The sequence below is a fragment of the Peromyscus leucopus genome, chromosome 4 (genome assembly GCF_004664715.2).
Source record: "Peromyscus leucopus breed LL Stock chromosome 4, UCI_PerLeu_2.1, whole genome shotgun sequence".
NCBI lineage: Eukaryota > Metazoa > Chordata > Mammalia > Rodentia > Cricetidae > Peromyscus > Peromyscus leucopus.
Genome location: NC_051066.1, coordinates 101,043,273 through 101,066,327, shown reverse-complemented (window position 1 = coordinate 101,066,327; position 23,055 = coordinate 101,043,273). Strand labels below are relative to the sequence as shown.

General features: G+C 41.2%; 2 protein-coding genes across 8 annotated transcripts in view; one reads left to right on the top strand and one right to left on the bottom strand.

Annotated features, from left to right (window-relative positions):
• The window catches only part of Myef2 (myelin expression factor 2), a 39,828-nt gene extending 31,676 nt beyond the window's left edge, over nt 1-8,152 (top strand). For 6 of the 7 annotated variants that reach the window (XM_028858273.2, XM_028858271.2, XM_028858269.2 and 3 more), the window contains one exon: nt 40-1,468. In XM_028858273.2, coding sequence (XP_028714106.1) covers nt 40-203 — 164 coding nt within the window. In that variant the 3' untranslated portion in view covers nt 204-1,468. Of the gene's footprint in view, nt 1-39; nt 1,469-7,515 lie in introns of those variants that run through there. The other variant, XM_037205188.1, reaches the window with a different exon arrangement.
• On the bottom strand, nt 700-22,628 carry Slc24a5 (solute carrier family 24 member 5). Its single transcript, XM_028858275.2, has 9 exons — nt 22,324-22,628; nt 21,565-21,744; nt 8,468-8,551; nt 8,278-8,381; nt 7,843-7,943; nt 5,710-5,990; nt 3,232-3,438; nt 1,589-1,690; nt 700-1,115 (listed from the first exon to the last, which is right to left on the bottom strand). Exons 1-9 carry the CDS (start codon nt 22,451-22,453, stop codon nt 793-795), a joined length of 1,512 nt encoding a protein of 503 aa, XP_028714108.1. The 5' UTR covers nt 22,454-22,628; the 3' UTR covers nt 700-792.
• Between the last annotated feature and the right edge of the window lie 427 nt (nt 22,629-23,055).

The window sequence follows — 23,055 nt, the reverse complement described above, 5'->3', positions numbered from 1 at the left end:
TTTAAATGGACTAGTAATTATGTAACTCTCCTTTTACAGGTCATGTAATGTTTGCAGAAATAAAGATGGAGAATGGCAAGTCAAAAGGCTGTGGGACAGTTAGGTTTGAATCCCCAGAGTCAGCTGAAAAGGCCTGCAGAATAATGAACGGCATCAAAATCAGTGGCAGGGAAATCGATGTTCGCTTGGATCGTAATGCATAATTTCAAGCATGGTTGGAACATTCCTTCGTCTGTTTATTGAATCTCCTAGTAAAAGTCATTTTTTTAGTAATGTTGTATGCTTACAAATGCTGTAAAAATGAACTTTTAAAACTCCCACCAGCTTTTAACAGTATAATGTTGAAAAATATACTGTGATTTTCGTTATCTCAAGTTTGCGTTTCTAAAGTTGGCAAGTCTGGTCATTGAGTTTCAGTGGATGGACACACCATTTTTTAATGAAATAAGCAGCCATTTTGTTGTTTCCAGTAGTAGGGTTTGTTTGTTCTAATTTCCCCAATCTTATTGTAAGTTGACATCCCTCTCACCGCCCCCCCCCAAAAAAAAATCTCTGCTTTGTATCTAATTGTTAATGAAAAGAAAGGGCTCAGACAAATTAGGATATGATTTTGGTTTGGTTTAAATTACTTTTCTCTGCTTTTAAAGAATAGTAATTAAGTATTACATTCTAAAGTTGAGGATGTTTCTTATTTGACCTAAATGAAGACCTGTTTTTTTTTTTTCTTTTTTTTTTTTTCCTTTTTTGTCCCTCTACCATTTCCACCTTTCCCACATAACACTATTAAAAGTATCAAATTCCACAGCCCCTTATTCTGTTACTTCCAATAATTCCAAGTTCATAGAGAACTGATAAGGTAGCAAGTCCTAAGTATAACACTAGGCAGACCACCCCCAACTTTCTGTCTAGTTTCCAGCCATTAAAATGAACTGCTAAGAACAAAAAAATAATTGAAGTGTTGAGAGAGATGGTTATGTAAGTGAGGCCCTTGCTATTCACTTGCACAGGAGCAGATGCATTGGTAAATGCAGTCTTAATAAACCAGGGAAGACCTAGGCATAGCATATCAAACACATTGGATCCCACGATGTTAGATATAGCCATGTCTCCTTTACCTGCAAAAGAACAGCATGTTGTTAAAATGTGCACACCGATATTATATTTTATTAATAATCTTCATAAGAAAAACACTGGATACTTTTTGTTGGTTAGTTTTAGAAAACTGTTATTGTTAGAGCAAGAGTCTTATTGAATTTGTATTTCCTTGAGTTAGTATTTAAAGTCTTAACATTTATTTAATAATTACCTTTATTTATTAAACCATTTTTAATAAGGTATGCAGCTTACTTGTTGCTTTTCATTTTCATTTGACAGTGAATTACCATCTAATGCACATTTCAGATAAACAGTCTTTGAGGGATTGGGTTGAGGGAATTAACCTTTATTAAAAACTAAATGCTTCCTGTGAGTCACTTCTTTTTTCTTCAAAGTATGTTACTGAGGAAGTATTATTACCTTTAATTTCACTTGCTTTATTATAATCAAGCTTAAAGGACAGCCAGTGCATCTGGGAGACCTCCAGTCTTACCTTTTCTTGCAACTAACACGCTGGTGACTGTGTCTGGTATGCTTGTACCTGCTGCCAATAAAGTAAGGCCCATTACCGTATCTGGGATTCCTAGTAGTTCCCCTGTCATAGACACAGAGACTACAGGTTACAAATCACAAATCTTACATGAAATAGTTTTTGAAGACAGCTTGAATGCTTCCTCCCTATTCATGAAAAGTATTTAAGTAGATTGAGATTTTTGAACACAATGTATGTTTATGTGGTTTCTAGATGGCAAAGTATTTGAGACAGGTTGATCGTTTGGGTAACAGGGCAACACCCATTTTTAATGACAGTATTTGAAGATATCGAGCAACCAAAATGCTTGCAATGAGAACTCCTCATATTTGGCATCTCGGGGAAGCTGTGGGTGATCCTTTACTTACTTTCTCTTTTCTTCAAGTTTATTCAAGTAGTTGAGAGTTAGGCATCCTAGAGAAATTTTATCCATTGTTAGATTGAAATTAGGACTTTGAAAGGCTACTTTGTTTACTGTGGGTTGTTTTTGTTTCTTTGTTTTGTTTTAAGGAAGTACATAGATCTCTGAGGTAGACAGGGACCTCCTTTCCTGCCCGAGTCTAACATAGAGCACCAATTTCAAAAGGGTGGGGACATTGCAAACATGGTTAGAGTAAGTGTTGTGCTGTTGGTCGTCTTAGTTACTCATCTGTGATCTTGTATTTGATTCTACTCTTCCTATTAATGTCAGCTATTTGGACTGGCAAAAAGTGGATACAGTGAATATGCAAGCTACCTGGACATTCTTACCATCTTCATAAAAAAGAAAACTATTGTTTTTATTTGTTTGTTAGCATACAATTATAATAAAGTTAGTTATCTGGGAGAAGTTGGGGTCAGCCAGTTTGGAGAAGGGGCCAGGTATTGATTATTTCAATTTTGCAGTCCTTGTGGTTTCTGTTGCAATTCTTTAGTCCCACCAGTGTGAAAACAGCAATATAGACATGTAAGGGGATGATTGGACCCAACTGTGGTCAGTGAATTTCACTGATAAAAGCAGGTTGGATGACTTAGCATATCAGAAGGTGATTATTCATTTCTAATATGTTAGTTCAGGTTGCTTTTTGAGAAAATCCTAATTTTCATTTCTATTTATAGTCAGTTTTTCATTGGGTGGCAGAGCATATTATGGCTAAGCAGTAAAACTTACTTGTGAAGATACTAGAAGCCTAAAATTAAACTCTTAATACTCACTTAGTCATCTGCATTGTGTTTTCATTGCCATATTGTAAAGCAAAAGAAAACACCATCTAGTTAAACAGCAAGCACCTACCTCTTATCCCAAACCCTAGTCAATTTTTTCTTTATTTTCCATGTGGATTAGAATTCAGTATGAAGAGTTCTCATGAATCCTGTGTAATTATAAAGATAGCTTATGAATTAGACCCCCGGGCTGTGTAATAGTGGGAAATGCCTTTGGCATATAACTCACAAAACCTGAGCTTGTTGGGCTATGATATTAAGCTTCCATCTTTTGTAAACAACATTAGTTTTTAGTCTTGCTGAAAAGATGTATGCTCCCGAGACTACTTTAAGTGAATATTTGCAGTTTCTTCTTACATGAAATAATTTTCTTGTTGTTCTATTATACTTAAACTACATACCTGTTACTGTGACCATCCAAACCAGGATGTATGTGAATGCAGATATCCATAGTGCAGACATGAAAAAGGTTATCACAAAGTATTTTTTCCAAAACTTTCTTCTGCAATCTGGTGTTGTCAGAAAAAGTAATGTAATAATAGGAAGAGAGAGTACCCAAAAAATTCTTTTTAAGTCTGCTTCAGGCATGCTGAAAATACTTGGTGGATCTGTTGTGGAAGAATTAAACAATTTTGAGTTTTCTCAAATGACCAATTATATTAGAAAGGCCCATTCAGAATGCTGTGTTGAAATAAGTTTACTTTATACATTTTTGAAAGACTATCTACCACAGTGGTTCTCAACCTGTGGGTCACGATCCACTTTGGAGGATGAGCTACCCTTTCACAGGGTTCACCTGGGACTATTGGAAAACATAGTTATTTACATTAAGATTCATAACAGTAGCAAAGTTACAGCTATGAAGTAGCAAGGAAAATAATTTTATGGTTGTGGGGTCAACACAACATGAAGAGGGTCACAGCATCAGGAAGGTTGAGAACCACTGATCCTAGAACATTTGAATACTTCATTACTGTTATTGCTGGTCAAAAGAAACTTAAACTCTATGGTCAGCTTCCCCTTCACCGAGGGCTTGACTCAAATGTCTTGAACTGTTTCCTAAATGTTGTAGTGACAGTGTTTACAGAGTAATGGGGTGAAACTCCTGCTTCACTGCAGTATGGATCATTAGGACTTTGTGCTTTTAGGGTTAACTTGGCTCCCACCTCCCCAAGCTGTTTCACTCCCTCCCTTTTCCAGAATCGATGCGGCTTAGGGAATGTTCCGTCTAGTTCTCATTGTGTCTCATCATTTACTGAATAAGTGCTTCACAGTTGCTAGAAGGAATCGAGGGAGAGTTGGGCCTAGTGGCCTCCTGGTATAGCTCCGAACTGTGTGCTCAGGGGACAGGGATGGCAAGTAGATTGGATAAAAGTGGGACCAGGCTGCGGACTAATTTATATGGCACTTATGCAAAGATTGGATCAAATCACAAAATTATAACTCATAGAAGTTTACCAAGACTCAAACAATTAATTTAAAGATTAATTTAGAAATAATTTTAACATGGCTATTTTGACTGATACTTTTGAGGGTTTTTTATTGTTATAAATCTCTTCTACCTTAAAGACATACAAAGTATGTTTTGTAACGATGAAAAAAGTCATGTCACTTTTTTTAAAGTATTAAAACTGGAAGCTTCCTTCCTAATCACTTAACTGAAATTGGAATCGCTTTTGTAAAGTTTTCTGGTCAGAAATGAGATTGGCATATTGAACATCCCAAGCTCATGGTTAGTTTCTGCTTCACACGGTTCAGTCACACCTGCTTGTTTTCTTTATATTCCTCCAAACCACCCCCTTTCCTCAACTTCCACTTGTTACAGAGATGTTCTCACTTCACCAGTGAAGACTCCAGCCCCAGCTTTAGCTCTGCTTCTGGTTCTGCATGGCCCTCCGCTGCCAGTGTTTGCTGATGCTTCCTCTCTGTGGTCCCCCACCTGGGCTCGCTTTAGCCTCACTGCCTTCCCTGCTTTGTCCATGTCCTGTTGTCTTGGTTCAGTCTCCTGTGAACACTGTGTGCAGTTCTATGACTTCCCCTCATAACCTGCCTTGCAAGACTCTTCTGCACTTCCTTCCTGTCCACCCGTTCCTCCGCTTCCTCACTGTGCATGTGTGACTGGCACTCTTGTCTGTCCGCCACATGAGCAAGCCTTTGCTAGTCTCCTGGCCTCAATCCATAGAGCGTGCTCACATCTCTGGATCATCTGTGCAATAAAGGTATCAATTGTTGCTTCCTGACTGCAATAGCAGATTATTGAGTTAAAGCCTTCCTATCCCACGAGACCCAGTTCAAATGCTCTTTTCTCCGTGTATATCTCCCATTTGAATGTCCTCTAAGTTTATTCAATCTGCCTAATGTATGAACCATAGTAGTAACAGTTTATTTATTTTTATGGAACTTACACTTTGAAATTTTAGCTGATTTTGGGTCTGAGGAGATGGCTCAGTGAGTAAAATGCTTGGTGTGTAGGCATATGAGTTCAGATCCTCAGAATCCACGTGAAAAAGCATGGCAGCCCATCTGTGTAATCCCAGTGCTATGAAGGCAGAGACAGACAGATCCCTAGAGCTCACTGGCCAGCTGGTCTAAACTAATCAGTGAGCTACAAGTTCAATGAAAGGCTGGTCTCAGTGAGGTGGTGAAGGATCGAGGAACAGCACCCGGTGCTGACCTCTGTCCTCCATGTCTGTGTATATCCCCCTGGCCCACACTTTTAGATCATTTTAAGAATGTTTATTGGAAGCTCTTAAAGGCCAGAACTTGCACTCCACCATCTCTGCCTCCATAGTGTTTCATAAGCATGTGCTAATTACCGACTTGAAATGAGAACTGTTTCTCATGGCTAGATGGGATAGTGGGCCGGGTGTTGTTGTTACCTTCAGAAATAGGACTAAGACCATGTAAACCTAGAGAAAGTTGGGAGTGCCCAGAGTCTTCCTGAAATATTCCACTGTCTGTCCTTGATTGGCGGCGAGTGAAGAGCTGGCTCTCATCTTCCCATCCCAGCAGTGTCTGCTGTTCACTTCTCTCCATAACTCTGGCAAGGCAGGGGCAGCAGGGACCGCACTTCTCCATGACATAGCGGCTGATCTTAGTGTCGAAGCACAGCAGTAAAACGTAGAGCCCGTAAATGAGCAGCAGCAGCGCTCCTTCATACCTGGAAATGAGAGTGTGTGTGTAATTGAGCCAATCTAGAATAATTTTAAACAATGTTTTCTAACAAAAGCAGCATTCAAAAAGTCAAGGAACTTTTCTGAAACACTTTTCCTGCCCAGTCTTGGTTATAGTATTGTTATAAACTCATTGATAAAAGCCAGACAGTTTATTTTTCAAAAAAAGATTATAAAATCCATCATCTGTCTTTATAGATTCCTTTAAATATGCCTTGGTTTTTCAAACTAAAACTAATAATGGACATTTTCTAACTTATTCATTGACATACTTACTACATTCCTCAAATATTTAATAATTAGAAAAGAATATACTGTTAGTTTTCTGGTGTAGGAACTTTGTGTGAAATATTCAAAATATGTTAGATTTAGATAGAACTTTGCAATTTGCTCTCCAGAGATTTAGAAGAAATTTGGAGGTGGGAATTTACTGGCTTTTGAGACAGGGTTTCACTGTGTAGCCCAGGCTGGTCTTGAACATTGTATACCCTTGATTGGCCTCAAATACTCAAATTCACAATTCTCCTACCTCTTCTACTTGAGTTTTGGGGTTTTAGGTCTGCGCTATTTCCTCCTTTGACTATTTTATTGTAGCTGAATTTGGCTTATACTCACAAGAGATCAAAGATAATTCTTAAAAAATGAACTTCCAACTTAAGGCACCAACAATTGTCTATTATTTGGCTTCCCATCACTTTACTGTAATTATTAGCTACTTTCATCACATTTGAATATTGTTATTTTATTTCATAGCCAATGAATCACTCCTCTTCTGTAGCTTAAAAAAAAAAAAGTTTTTGATTTCCCTAATGAGGGAATGTATTTATATGTGCTTGGGTATTGTCATGCTCCCTGTCACAGATGACAGCTGAATCCCAGGGTTCTTTGTTGAATAGTAGCCTGGCTTTCCATTTATCTTGTTTTTCTCTCTGGGCATCGTCTGGACACATACATGTGTGGCCATATGTTTTATATTTCTTTATTTTGTGGTGCCCAGCATAATGATAATGTTTTGTTAGAAAAACAATCCTAGGTAGGACAGTGATTCTCAACCTGTGGGTTGCAACCCTTTTGGGGTTGAACAGCCCTATCACAGGGGTCACCTAAGACTTATCTGCATATCAGATATTTACATTAGGATTCATAACAGTAGCAAAGTTACAGTTCTGAAGTAGCAATGAAAATGTTATGTTTGGGGATCACCACAACATGAAATGTATTAAGGGGTCACAGCGTTAGGAAGGTTGAGGACCATTGGCCTAGGAGATGCTTGGGCCGATTTGGGAAGTTTCTATCTGCCCACCGAGTCCCTTGCTTCTTCATTTTCTTCGGCCAGGTAGGTGTGGAGAGACTGTGGGAAAGCAGCAGGTTTCTAGTATTGACATGTAACGTTCTTGGTGGTTAGAGAAGGCTGCAGTTCCTTCTGTTCTGGGAGGATGGGAGAAACTATAGGAATGCAGGGGCTTCTACTTGTTCTCCAAGCTTTTGTGACTATGACCACTTCTAACCAAGGCCAGGTAGGCAACAGCCTCGTAGAAGGGAGCACCAACAGCTGGAGCTTGAAGTGACAACAAACTGGGAAAGTTCTGAACAAGGAGGCCATGGTAAAAAGGAAGAGTGGCTGCCTCCAGTGACGAGGAGAGGGAAGCTGGCTGACAATGGGAAGGAAAGAAGAAGAAGAAGCCGTCAGGAGTTGTGTGAAGACATCAGCTGAGACTGGAGCAGCTGCTGAAGTGACAGGTCCTTGAGAAGTGAGTTGAAGTAATGTTTTAGACATCAGACTGCAAAAAATCTCTGTAATTATGTTTCACATACAAGTGACAGTTATTTGAAGCTTACCAGTAAACTTGGTTGTCAAATATTATGCCAAAAACCGCTCCTACACTAACTGCGTACACTGCACAGTCTCGGAACAGGGGCCAGCATGAGAGTGTTGAAACCTGGAAAAGGGTGGTTTGATTTACTGTCTGCATTATAGCCTAAGTCATTCAAGAACAATGCTTAGTATAATACCGAAATTGCTTGTATATTTGTGGAAAAATATTGTTATGTTTTACATAGAGAAAAATGATTTTAAAGAACAATTGTTCTAAACCTGTACTGACTTTTAAAAATTTGATTAATAAAAGGTATTTGTGGGTTAAATAAATTGAATGAATGTTTTTCTACTGGTTATAAAGTTTGATTGAATGCATTCCAGGGCTGTGTTGTTCATCAGGCTGTTTAATTTTAGAATCTGTCAAGACAGTACATCTCACTGAATAGATCTCTTACCATGTGGGATAACAAGCCACAGGCCGCACAGATGCCAAGGAGGTTGTAAATGGCAGATCCTAGAATGGTGCTGATGCCAATATCTCCCTTTGTGAGAAATACACCTAGAAGTAAAATAGTAGCTAAGTTAAAGCTGACTTGAAGAAACTAAAAACACACCAAATAAGCAGCAAGTTGAAGGAATATTTACCCAAGAAGGCGGTAACTAGTTCGGGGGCGGAGCTACCTGCTGCCATGAAAGTTGCACCTGCAACATCCTGCGACAGTCCAAGGGCTAGAGATAAAGGAAATGATTACTAGGGCTGATGAAATGACAAGTGTATACAACCGAGCTGCATAAAGATACTCAGAAAGTATGCCTTTACATTATACCTGAAGCTGGAAAGTGAAACATTCAGGTTAGAAAATAGAGGAATCTTGTGTCTTGCTTTCTTATGAATTCATTACTTAACATTTTTACAGAAAGGAGAGGAGGGCTGGCGAGATGGCTCAGTGGGTGAAGATGCTTGCCGTGTAAGCCTGGCAACTTGAGTTCAGTTCCTGGAACCCATGGGAAGATGGAAAGAGAAATCTTGTCATTTGGCCTCAACAGGTGCACCATGACACATGTACATGCACATACACACATACAAGATAATAAAATGGCTTAGGGGGTAAGGGTGCTTACCACTAAGCCTGGTGGCCTGAGTTCTATTCCCAGAACCCACATAGCAGGAGATAACTGAATGAGAAAGTTGTCCTCTGACCTCAACATGTGCCATGGCATACCTTTACTCCCAAACAAATAAATAAATGTAAAACTAGCCAATTCAGAGTGGATGGTTTCCAGGTGTAGGTGAGCTGCAAAAATAACTCCTTTGAAAACCACATTACAGTAATTCAGGATTCCTAACCTAACTTGGAAGAAGAAAAGTTCTTAAGATCTACAATGAGGCTGGATTGAGTTTACACACTTCTAATACCAACATTATCTAATGGGAAATAAGAGGAAGTCAATGAAAAGCTTGATCTAGCATTACAGAAATTACACTAAAGCATGAGAAAGTCCTGTGCTATTATTTGAGTAGTTTGTGGGTATCTTCCAGACTTAACATGCAAATCCATTTACGTAACTGATGTTAGGAAGACTTGTGTGGCTTTTTCAGTGTTAGAGCTGAGAGGTCTATTTAAGGAAGGAAAAAAAGCCATAATGAAGAAACAACTCAGTCTTTTCTTTCAGAAATCTCCAGGTACTGGTAAGTTTAAGGTGGAGGTAGTATGCTAGATGGTAAATTACTCAACTAGAACGTGTGTGTGTGTGTGTGTGTGTGTACGTGTTTATGTGTGTATGAATGTGGAGGCCAATGTCAGTGTCAAGTGTCTTTTCCTTACTTATCACTTTGAGGCAGTCTCACTGAACCTGCCACTCATTGGCTAAACTGACTGGTCAGGAAGCCTCAAGAATCCTGTTTCTGCCTCCCCTGGCTTTTCATATTTGGTTCTGGGGATCTGAACTCCGCAAGCTTGTGTGCCAAGCATATCATCCCCAGACACTAGAATTCGGGTTTCTAAGACTTGATGGCAGTCCTTTCTTGATGAGAACTGCTTTTACCGTTCCTACTGCTTTGTGCCTAGTTTTTTGGTTTTCAAACTCTGGTCTACTTGGGTCAGTCTCTGTCATAGGTGGCGGTGTTTCCCTAGGCTTGTCTATGAAGACTGTTCTTGCTTGCTCTTAAGTACTCATTTCGTTTCTGCTGGAACATTGATTTTTGGCCTTAGAAATTCCTTGTTTGGGGTGTAGCAGATTGAATTTCCCAAAATTTACTATAATATTTTTATTCCACATCCTTTCCAATAAATTTTCTGTCTTATTAAAGAAGGGGACTGAGCATATGGTTCAGCGGTAGAGCACCTGGCTAGCATGTGTGAACACAGACAAGTCTTTATGACTGTTGCTTTGACTAATTGAGGGCCATGGCAGAGTAAGAATGTTTACAAGACCAGGACACCAAAAAATGATAGAATTTCCTCAAGTGTCCTCTCTTGGGACATTTGTTTTAGTGCCCTAGACACCATGTAAGTCCAGCTATCTTGAAACCTCCAAGTAGGAGAGACCTCATGAACCCATATTGAAAGACAAACCCCCAACATCCTTGCTTTCTCAGCCTCCAGATTTTGAGTCTTCCAGACTTAGGTACCAGGCATGTGGTAGAGTAAGCCTTCAGTGATTGCATATCAGTCCTCTCACTATGACTGCAGTAGAGACCCTAAGCAAGAACCTGCTAGCTGAGCTCAGTAAAGCCCCTCAGACTATGAGGGACAATAAAAACGATGTTTGGGAGGCAGTGTGTTAAGCAGCTGTCATCGCCTGCCCTTCTTTGCTGAGTACCGATGCCAACTATGCCAGGTACTCAAGTGCCAGGATGTGACAGTGAAGAGACAAAGGCTCCTATGCTTGTGGCTTTATAGTGTGGGGGAGGGGCAGCAAGCAAAATACATGGGTTTTAGAAGCAGCAAAGAGTGAAAACAGAGAAGATCTAAAATGTCATGGAATAAGAAGTAGCTTCAGAGGGGAGGCTTTGAAATGAAGGTGTTACCCCATGCATGTGGGTACAAGTATTATAGGCAGGTTAAGTGCCTACAGCCATGCTGAGGCAGCATCTATAGAACCTGTATATTTGAAATGGACCTGAGTCTGGAATGAAGAGTGCCAAGGGAAAACAATAGGTGGTAAGATTGGAGGTACATCACGGATGGCCTTGGGAACCCTACAAACTAAGCCTTGGCTTTTCTTCTGAAACACAGAGAACTTTAGTGGAAAGACCCGGCTACCATGTTTATCCTTTGGAACTATCTGGTGTGAGGCTCTGAACAGATCTGCTGAGTCTTCTGCCTCCTGATACCTTAGTTGTGAACAGGGTTGAGAGCAGTTGGAATGAGAATCCAGTCCAGGCCTCGTCTATTCCTGTTTGCCTTTGTGTCAATTATATTTGGCTTCAGTGAACAATGAAGGGAGAAGAAAGAAATGACTTGTGGACTTTCATAGTGTTTCTTTTAGTACTTAAGACTGACATACATATGGGACATATGTAAATCTTACATACCCTGTCCCCACACGTTCCATACCTCAGATCCAACCACCCATGCATCAAAAATATTCAGAGAAAAAATTGCCTTCATTCTGAATATGGACAAGACTTCCCCTGAATACAGTGTAGAGCTATTTGCACACACTGCATGTTGTATTAGTTATAAACCACTTAGAAATAATTTGAAGTACTTCGGAGGGTGGTGAATACTATGCACACACAATAGATAATTTTATATGCCAGACCTGAGTGTCCTCAGAATTTGATGTTCTTGGAGATGTCCCAGAACCAAACCTCCAAGAGTACTGAGTTATGTTTGTTGGTCTTATATATACAACGTAACCAATATGTACATTTATGGATGTATATGTATTACTAACTAGCTGTAGAATTTTAAAATTGAACACAAAGGCAAAGCAGATTGCTCTATAATTCATTGTTTCATTTTAGAAATGAAGGCACTATCTTACAATATGTCATTCAACTTACTTTCATGTTCATAATATCAATTCTCCTCAGATGTGAGTTTTGGAATTTATATTTTACAAAGAAACAGCATTTGCCCACTATTCACAAGTCCCTAGCTTTAATATTAATACATAGCACATCCAAACAAACAAATCAGAACCTGGGAGTGAAGAAAAAAAAAAATCTAGTCTTATGGTTTGTAAAGCTTGTAAATGTGGAAATTATAGGTGCAGACCTATGTGGGGGATAGCATTGCCATGGCTTCATGCTGTTGGTACCATAACTATCTCTATTTGATGCTCTTTTTTACACCCCCCTTCGCCCCCATTTTTGGAATAGTCTCATGTATCCCAGGTTGGCGTTGAATTCACGGTGTTGCCAAAGATGACCTTTAACCTCTGATCTCCCTGCCTCTGCCTCCCAAATGCTTGGATTGCAGTTGTGCCAGCACGCCCAGATTGTGCAGTCCTGGGATTGATTGAACCCAGGGTTTTGTGCAAGCAAGGTAAGCGCTCTACCCACTGAGCGCTCGTCAGCCCTCTATTCTGTTCTTGAGTAGGAGAAAATTAGTTATTGGGAGCCAAGAATCCTTGACAGTTTTCTAGCACATTTCCAAGAACTTGAAAGTTAGAACTCAAGAAACTAGACAGCAAAATATCAAATAATCCAATGGAAAATGGGCTACAGAGCTAAACAGAATTCTCAACAGAAGAATCTCAAATGGCCAAAAAATATTTAAGGAAATGCTTAACATCCTTAGTCATCAGGGAAATGCAAATCAAAATGACTCTGAGATACTATCTTACACCTGTCAGAATGGCTAAGATAAAAAACTGATAACAGCTTATGTTGGAGAGGATGTGGGACAAGGGGAACACTCCTACACTGTTGGTGGGAATGCAATCTTGTACAGCCACTCTGGAAATCAGTATGGTAGTATCTCAGAAAATTGATAATCAATCTCCCTCAATACCACTCCTGGGCATATACCCAAAATATGCTCAACCACACCACAAGGACATTTGCTCAACTATGTCCATAGCAGCATTATTTGTAATATCCAGAACCTGGAAACAACCTAGATGCCCTTCAACTGAAGAATGGATAAAGAAAATGTGGTATATTTACACAATGGAGTATTATGCAGCAGTAAAAAACAATGACATCATGAAATTCGTAGGCAAATGGATGGAACTGGAAAGAATCATCCTGAGTGAGGTACCCAGATCCAGAAAGACAAACACGCTGTTTACTCACTCATAAGTGAATATTAGATAGGATAACCAAGCTACAATCCACAACCCCAAAGAAGCTAGGTAAAGAAGAGGACATTAATCCATGGGACACACATGGATTGCCCCAAGAAGGGGAAAAGGTTAAGATCTCCTGGCTAAACTGGGAGTGGGGAGTAGAGGGGAGGGGATGAGATGTGGAAACATGAGGACTTGAGATGGCCCAGTTTGGGGAGAGACAGGGAGGGAAAGCAATGAAAGAGATATCTTGACAGTGTACCATTAAGGGGATGGGGAGAAATCTGCAGGTAGGGAAAACCCCAGGAACTCACAAGACTGTCCCCAGCTAAGACTCAGCAATGATGGAGAGGGTGCTTGAACTAGCCTTCCCCTGCACTGAGACTGGTGTCTACCCTAATTGTCATCACAGAACCTACATCCAGTGACTGATGGAAGCAGATGCAGAGACCCACAGCCAAGCACTGGGCCAAGACCCTGGAGTTCAGTTGAAGAGAGGGAGGAAGGAGTATGGGAGCAAGGGGGTAGGGGGGTCAGGATCACGATGGGAAAAAACCCTCAGAGACAGCTGACCCAAGCTAGTGGGAGCTCATGGACTCTGGACTGACATCTGGGGAGCCTGTGTGGGACCACACTAGACCCTCTGAATGTGGGTGAAAGTTGAGTGACTTGATGTGTTTGTGGGTCTCCTGGCAATGGGACCAGGACTTACCCAGCCAGGTACACGAACTGGCTTTCTGGAGCCCATTCCCCTATGGTGCCATGCCTCACTCAGCCTTGATGCAGGGGGGCCGGTAGATCTGGCTCCAACTTGGCATGCCAGCCAGTGTTGACTACCCAAGGGAGGCCTTACCTTCTATGAGGAGGGGATGGAAGTGGGCTAGGGGGAGGGGGGTAAGTGCGAAAAGAGAAGGGAGGGGGAAGGGGTTGGTATGTAAAAGGAAAGAAATTTTTTTAAATAAAAATATTATAAAAAAAAGCATTACAAATTCTTAGGCTTTGCCTTCCACAGCCAGTGAGGGAAGACACTGGAAAGAAGACAGTGTTTCATCTTCCAGGGACAGTGCACACCCAGTGACCCATCTTCCTGTAGTGCCGCCTGAAGACGGCTTCATTACACACACTGTTCCAGAGAGAGACGGGGTGGAGTGGGCTGTGTCCGATGGGAAAAGCAGTGGCCCTTGGGAATTCTTGGGCTCTCAAAAGGCAATGTTGCTGGGCTCTGATCATAGTTGTGAAAGGAAAGATTCCATTAGATGGCTGAATACAACTTCAAGGGGATTTTTACAAATCCTATTGTACTGTTGTAAGAATATTTTGTAAAATGGTTTGTACCTCTGAACTTTACAGTAGATTGGCATTGTCTTTCTTGACCTTTGGGTAACATTTTCCTCTGCTGTAGTTTATTATTAAATTGTTCGGTTTTCCCTATTGCTATTATTCTTTTTCTCTATTTTTCTGAAAGAACAACCACATTTACTTCAAGATATAGTAGACATAGATGTCCAAGGTATGCTTGCTCTATAGGTTCAGGTGCCAACATATTGTTTATATAATGTACAACATTATATTTTATATAATGATTCTAAAATCCACCAGATTTTCTCCTAAGTGTATTCTTTTCTGTAATGCCCAGTTGGAAATTTTGTGATAGTTTTTGGGAATACCCTTCCATATCATGTAGTAGAAAGAATTAAACTAAAATGGAGACCCAAATTCTGGCACTGCCGAAGAATTTGATGGGAGACTTTAGAGAGGTCACTCAGAGAAGCCTTATTTCACCAACTCATGTTTTAAACTGAGTGGATTCTGAAATATCTCTATAATGCTTTTAAAGGTCCGATTCTGCCGAAGTGGGATTTCCCCTAAACCACTGGCTGTTTTATTACAGCACATCCACCTGTCCTGTGAACCTTGTGGTTACTGTTGCCCAAGGTCAGAGGCGGGATAGGACCAATATCTTTCTGCTGCCAAAGAAATGGCCCTTTTGGCCACCCCCTGAGAAAGCACTTAGTACACAGCCCGACTTTTATCATTTCTGCCTGCTCCTGCACTGGCATCGTGGAAGCACACAGAGTGCTCAGCTTCTACTCTAGATGCAGATGCAGTGCAAGGACATCACAGTTCAGGCCGGAGGGGAAAGCACCCGAGGGGCCGCTGCCAGGTTCTCAGGAGCTGCGCTTGCTCGCACAGCAGGGAAGAGGAAGGGGCGCTGGTCTGTAGCTTTGTTCTTTGAGACAGCTTTTGCCTCTGTAAATTTCATGAGGCTTAAGAGTCAGATAATCCCCCCAAACTGTAGGCCATCCAAATGTCAGACTCAGAATTACTAAATCTTAACTTCACCAGTTAGAGTTGACTCTACCTGGAATTAAAACTTACCTTTTTTTTAAAAAAAAAAAAATTATCTACCTCTGACACACAGTGTAGAACATAGGCAAATACTGGTTCAAGGCAGAGGTAGTGAAAGTCATTTTAAAAAACAAAGTAAATATTTGAAGTGTTTTTCTAAAACATAGGAAGATCATTTTCACTTAAAATGTGTTAGCATGGTGGAGAGATTAGATGCTGTAATTGAATAGCATATTGGAGTAACATTTAAATAAAAGATTTTATAGCTAGCTCACTGGAATTTGGGCTGGAGCAAGTGACTATTAAGAGCTTCACTGTACTTTCTATGTAGACATTTTAAAAAGTAAAGAAAGTTGTTCAAGAGTGATTCCGTGTACCTGAGATACCTACAAGACAGCAAGAGGATATCGCTTCTATACTGTATTCTGTTTCTACAGAGATGCATATCTCATCTCTGTGTAGGCTGGAGAGGGGATCTTAGTTAAGCTGTGTGTTCATGTGTGTACTATAAAGATATACATTTGTTTATATTTAGAGATTGCTTTTTGAACAAAGATTACTAAAATACAATAATATGATAAGGATGTTGATTCAAGAAGAAAAAACCAAAGGAACTCTCAGTAGTGTAAAGTTGCCACATAGGTTGTTAGGTGTAAAGTCTTAGAAGCTTACATCTTGCCTTATGAGACTGTCTGGTGTTGTTCACCCTAAGATTGGCATCAAGCTGTCATAGATGCACCATAGATTTGATATTTGCTCTAGGCACATTTTTATTGACTTATTTCCCTTCTACACTTTGATTTTTCCTTGGTAAAGGAGTGTCAAAAGCTGTCTAAGTATATTCTGTAATAGCGCTCAGTGGCTATCCGCTTTGCACACTTTACGGCCATTTTCTCATGTACTTAGGACACAGAGAGGTCTTTGAACTAAACTATAATTAGCTGTTCCACAGCTGACCTACCTGAGGCAGACAGATGTTAAACACTGCCCAAGAACTAGCAGTTTGCAGAGCTGGGAGTTGGACCCAGGCATGTCTGTCTCTAGGCTGGGCACTTGTAATAGTTTCACTCTGGCAGTTATGCCAGCACCGCGTGTGGTCGCTGCCACGTCTCCCCCTCCAGCCCTCCTGTATGCTCAGCAATGTCATAGACCTTCCACTGAGCACATGAACATATAGGAGGAAGAGATACAGGGGGGGGAGCCCCAAGAAGTCAGACACAGCTACAGGCCAGTGTGACTGACTTCACACACCAAGCGTGACAGTCGTTGACAGAGCGTCTTGAGCCAGTCTTACTGAAATGACCACACCCCATCGAGGCCCCATCCTCCCTTGTCATTTCGAATCCTTCGCCTCATCTCCGTCTCTTGCACCCCCACCTATTCCTTAGCATCCTCCAAGTCAGGGTCTAGTGAGCACAACTGGCGGGGATGAGGAAAGTCTTTGGGTTTAAGACCTCAAATCCTAGTTCCCCTGGCTCTAGCTGAACTGATCTTTTACCTCCCTTTACAGAATCTACATTCTGTTTCTCTCCACAGAAGCCAGATCTTCTCCAGTTAAAACACTATGGACAGCTATTCTCCCGTATAATAACTTAGACCTCGGTGTTCAGAGAATCTCCTGTAACTCCCCTTATAACTCAACCTAAATGAAAAGAAGACAAAACAGAATTGGAATCCGAGAGTGAGAATGGGCAGAGGAGGAGGGCGATGATGGCGGAATCAGAGGAAAGGGGTAGAGGCAGCATCGCTTTCTGACAGTGGTTTCACACAACCGAGATACTGGCGGACTGTCTCTGGCTGTCCAGTAGAGACAAATGCATGCTTTTCCAGGGCTGATGGCTATGAAAGGGGCTGTGCGACTTTTATGACCCTTTTTTCTCTAGGAGAAATAGCCAGCATACCAGAGATGAGCAGGAACACCTGTTGACCTAGCTGGGGTCCTGCCATGTTGTCAATAAGAGGTGCTGTTTCCCACTGCTTCTGCCCCTTCCCTAACCCGCACAGAGACGGTAGTCTTGAGGTCCCTAGACTTTCACCGTGCTGAAGACTCTGCTGCTGACCCAGTAAGCCACTGATGACCGGGGGAGGGAGCACTGGGGTGATGGATGACACTGTACTGGGACAGGGGCCTGTCAGTTCTCCCATCACAGCCTCACTTCAGCTAGAGAATATATGCCATCAGGAAGTTACAGCATTATATGTGACCATTGAGCTCCGTACTGCTGTGCAGTAATCCCATCTGTATATTAGGCAAAATGCTAGGCTGAAAACCCAGACATATTGGAAATGTTTATAAAATTAATTTACATCCCTCAATAGGTTCTAAGAGTCTAGACCTATTCCAGTAAACAACTCTTGCTTTTGCAGTATACTTCATAGTTACAGTGAATGTCTCATACATGTTTTTGTCAAAATTTTCTGTGCCCTTGGGCAGAAAATTGCTTGTAAGATTGCTAAAATAGAACTGGCCTTCTGAAACAACCATATGATGGTAACTAATCTCAAAAGAGGATGTGTAAAATTACAGCACATAGCAGGTGACATCCATCATGCTTGGGTTGCGGAACACCAGGGAGAGGAGGACTCTCTTGGTATTGGCTGTGTGCTTTTAGCTTCACATTCCTCCTCAGTAAAACCAATGTATTAGTCCCTATTTTATAAGGTTTTTATGTAGATGAAGTCATGTATATATAAATCCATACACACACATATATATGTATATACGTGTATATATGCACACACATATGCAAATGCACGATGTACTTGGTTTCCATGATTGCATCATGATAGGTATCTGAGTAAGGGGCTGCTCTGGTGAATGTGGAATACTCATGGGATATTCTGAGGATGATGGTATTACTCATTAGCTAACGGAATGAGTAGAAGTGTACATCTGTGCTTGTCAAGGAGCATGGAGGAAAGGCTTGCAGACGCTGGAAGTTCCCGTGGATGGAAACAAACTGTGGGGATTGTTACTTATTGCTGATGTTGTCCTTTGACATTTCAAAGCAGACCTTGAAAGAGGAACGATAAGATTTTAACAAGTGGGTAGCTCCTGTGATTGGCAGTCATTTTGATACTCAAGAGCTGCGTCAAATATTACAGCTGAGGAGGATTGGCTTTTGTGTCATGTCATGTGGGCATCCATTGGTCACACATTCCTAAAAGCTACTGTGTTTTGTTGACAACAGTGATTTTTCTTGAGAAATGCATATTTGCCAATGATTCAAAGAATTGTGTAAGTGGTTGGTGGACCTGTTAGGAGAAATGAGGGAATCACTTAATGGAGAAAATATGGAGGGCGTGTGATTTCTAATGCACTAAGTTATGTCCTCTGTAGGAATGGAAGTTTTTTTTTTTTTTATTTTGCCTTTTACAAGCAACTTTTATAAACAGAAATCTTGCTAGATTTATTCTGCCAGCTCAGCTGAGTCACTGAACTTTACAATTCTTAGTGAAGTGTGAGCAATATTTTACATTTTCGGTTTTTCACATTTTCTAACTAAATGTGCATTACTGACATAAGCATGAAAAGGTCATTACAGCCAGGATTATGGAAACAGACATATATATGCACTTAGCATGTGAGAAATGACCAAGTTTGCAAAAATGATGTTTTCTACGAAGATGAGTTTGGGTGGGAGAACTAATGTAAAAGAAAACCAGGAAGAAACAGTACCTTCTGGAGGCTGCAGTTAAAGAAATCTTTCCAAATATAAGACCAAAGGAAAGCTGAAAAAGACTTCCTTATTTTAAAATATTTCAACTTCAACACTATGAATGTGCACAATATAAAAGGAAATGACAAACCATGGAAAATTATAAAAATTATGTTAGTGTTAGTATCTGTGTGAACTTCTTTTTTGGGGATGGTTGAGACAGGGTTTCTCTGTGTAGTTTTGGTGCCTGTCTTGGATCTTGCTCTTTAGACCAGGCAGGCCTGGAACTCACAAATATTCACCTGGCTTGCCTCCCAAGTGCTGGGATTAAAGGCGTGCGCCACCACCATCCAGCTCTGTGTGAACTTTTTAAAGTCTTGAAAAAGTTAGTAAGAAAAACAAGACAAACACTCCTCAACCACGTGCAGGCAAGAAAGCACCAAAGTAAGGCTTTGATTTTCCATAAACACAGCCAACCTTACAAATCGGAGAAATATGAACTCTATAGCATGAAGTTTTAGTTTAACATAATTGACAAAGCTATTAAAAGTGATATTCAGGGCTGGAGAGATGGCTCAGAGGTTAAGAGCACTGACTGCTCTTCCAGAGGTCCTGAGTTCAATTCCCACAACCATCTGTAATGAGATCTGGCGCCCTCTTCTGTATACATAATAAATAAAATAAATCTTTAAAAAAAAAAAAAAAAAAGAAAGAAAGAAAAGATGATGGCATTATTGATTTGAAAAAAAAAGTGATACTCATTTCCAGGAATGGACACTGCTGTATGCTATGGAGGTTGGAATTGGCATACCCTTCATGGAATATTTATCATAAGGCTTAAACATGCATAGCTTTATCCTTTAATCAGAAAATAATCTGAGAAGTGTGCAAAGATTGTATACAATATGGGCATATTACTTACAGCAAGCCTATGAGATTAATAGCTTAAAATGATAAATTTTCACTGGACACTATAATAAGTAAAATCTAGTGTTAGGTTCTCAAATTGGTCATAAGATAATGAACTGTCATGCTAACATTAAAAAATCATGCTTTTGAAGATATGCAATATGGGAAAATATATACAATAACATATATGGGAACAGTAAAGACCCTTGGATAGATAGGTGGATGGATGGATGAATGGATACGTATATAATAGCAATACTCAAGGCTGACAGAAAGTACTCCACAAAATGGTAGGTTTAGGGATGTTTAGGGATCTTCAAGAGGTGCAAATGTAGGTGGGTTTAGGCTTGTTCCTGCATTTCATTAAGTTAAAATAATGTGCTAAAATAAGCCAACATTAAAATAACTGTATTATCAACATAGAATACACTACTGATATAAAAAAACTACACTTGCGCCCACTTAAATATTAGTAATGATGATAAACTTCTTATTGTTATGGCACAAATGGAGGCTTCATTCCTCTGCTGTTACAGGTGCTGTTTTAGTTCTGTTTTAGTTCTGCTGCTGCTGTATGTGAAAGGGGAAGATAACTTGCCTAGCATTCCAGGAAGGGTGGAGGGTGGGAGGATGGAGAAAAGAGAATTGACAATTCGTGTGTGTGTGTATGTGTGTGTGTGTGTGTGTGTGTGTGTGTTTACTCGAGTGGGCAGCACATGTGTGGGATGGAGCCAGGGAGGATGCTGTTCTCTGTGGTCTTGCAATAGGACACAGCCCTTAACTTTGACTTTTCAGTGAAATGAAGGCACTCAACTATTTAACTTTGAGACAGACTACAGACACTGACCCTTCTGTGTAGATGGTGTAACCATCCCTTCCCCTTGGTTTAGGGACCAGTGCACCCAAAAAGGCCTATATCAGAGTTCTGGGAACTCTACAGTGCAAGAGGCCTCGACTATCTGATCTTGTTTCCAGAAAATATCAACACTTAATGCTTAATATCTAAATTTATTATTATCTGATCACTGAGTTCACTTTATATGGAGCTTAGGATTTACTTAATTTTTGGTTCATGAATATCAGTTTTCTTATTTTTTTTTTTGGAGCTGAGGACTGAACCCAGGGCCTTGTGCTTGCTAGGCAAGCGCTCTACCACTGAGCTAAATCTCCAACCCCTGAATATCAGTTTTCATAATAGCAGGATGCCAATAATGGAGTAGAGAGAAAGGAGTCCTCAGTCATGTCTGCTTATCACCTACTCAGAATACAAATGAATAAATAAGGTTTTGAAATAGGGAATGGAGTACCAGGTATCCAGTGTATCAGGAGCGCACCAGGGGCACATTCTTGGGCCTATTCTCTAACGGTCACCTAGGTAATAAACAGACAGGAAGCTGCTGGAAGTAAGCAATGTGTAATAATGACTGTAAGCTGTGCTCCTGCCTGAACTCCCAGGATGAACCACACAGGACCCCAGGACAGACATTGGCACTCTGCCACCGGCTGAGATGGACAGAGCTGTTTCAACCCGATCTGTGTGACAGTGCTTCTGGAAGGTCACGGGAAAGCTTCCCAGTAACTCACAGTCACTGATGATTTCCAGGGAGGGCAAGAAGTACTTGTCACAGACGATAGACACTGCCATGAACATGTAGAGGATGATGAGGAAGTAGATTACTATGCCTCCGTCTGTGCTCTCCTGCTTTGTGAAGAACCCTTCCGGAAACTCCGATGCTGGAGAGGCAACACATTGCGTGCTGTTTCCTGCGAAGGAAAAGGAGATCACAAGATGTTGAGATGTTACACATCTCAAGTCCACAAAGACAAAACTGGGATATTTGGATGGAATATGGAGAAATCGGTGGCAATGTGAAGTATGAGTATGATACAAAGTCTTTGAAAGAGATTATTTCATGAAATAAGCTGATAGGGAAGAATCAAAGAATTATTACAGCACTTCTGCTTGTTGCTTCTAAATGGTATTTCTGAAACTGCCCAAGAAGAAACCATAGCCCCGATGAGTAAAGGTTTCTGGCCACCGTCCAATGTCATTTTCTGTTGTCAGAGCCCAAGCTGTCCTCGGACGTTCAGAGAATCATTCCCTGCTGCAGAGTTTCTAGGAGGGAAGAATGCTCTGATCATTTCTCCAACAAATAAAAGTGCAGCCCAGTCCACCCTAGTCTCTGTGAACTACTGCATAACGTTTGAGAACGCACTGGCTCATCAAGAAGCAGCCACAGAGCAGATGCAGCAGGAGTCGGGCGGGGCATGGGGGGGGTGGCATTCCCCTCTGTCCCATATTTAGATGTGAGACTGGGGTGTCTGGACCCACTGCCCACCTACCTGTGGCCCTTGGGAGACGCCGGGGTAGGGAGGCACCACGGACAGGCAGGTATGCAGAGACCCAGAAGATCGCGAGCAGCAGGACCCTTCTTGTCCAAGCGGGGCCCCATTTCGTCTGCATTTCAGGCATGCTCTTTGCAGTGTGTGGTTCAGGAAGGGAGCAACCGAGGCTTATGCTGAATCATGTGAGGAGTCTCCTTCCTGCCCAGTGCCTGCCGGGGGGCACAGCTTAGGAGGCCAACACAGGAGCCTAGCTCTTCTGATCAGAAGACCCAAGCCCCAGGGAAGTTGGAGGAGTAAGGGAGGGGCGCAGATAAGCATCTCCGGCTGTTTCCACACGGGGTCTCTGAGAGCAGGCCCAGGCAGCCTGCATCTACGCTCATGCTGGATCTATTGAATGTCTTCATACTGACACTGCCTCTGACTTCCTCTAGATTGATGAGGACCTGGGATTGCTTGACACTGCCCCTGCTTTCTCTCCAGCCCTTGCTTCTAGGAATTGTTTGGGCTGGTGTATATGTACTGCTTGGCTACCAAGGCACCTTTAGTATTTTTATTTGGATCACTCATCTTCATCTCCAGTTAGAACTAGTGGCAGAAAGGTCAATAAGGTGGCAATTGTCCCAGTGGAACTGGGGAATGAGGGCAGCATGAATGAAGGCAGCAGCAATGGCATGGAGAGAAGCCCACATGCCATGAACTATGAAGGAGACAGGATGGATGCTGTTTGAT

Excerpts from the sequence above, each read along its gene's own strand:
- Slc24a5 (XM_028858275.2), bottom strand. The coding sequence starts at position 22,453 with ATGCCTGAAATGCAGACGAAATGGGGCCCCGCTTGGACAAGAAGGGTC. Across the intron at positions 21,745-22,323 it reads GCGTCTCCCAAGGGCCACAG|GAAACAGCACGCAATGTGTT; the intron begins GTAGGTGGGCAG and ends TTTCCTTCGCAG. Across the intron at positions 1,116-1,588 it reads CGTGTTAGTTGCAAGAAAAG|GTAAAGGAGACATGGCTATA; the intron begins GTAAGACTGGAG and ends GTTCTTTTGCAG.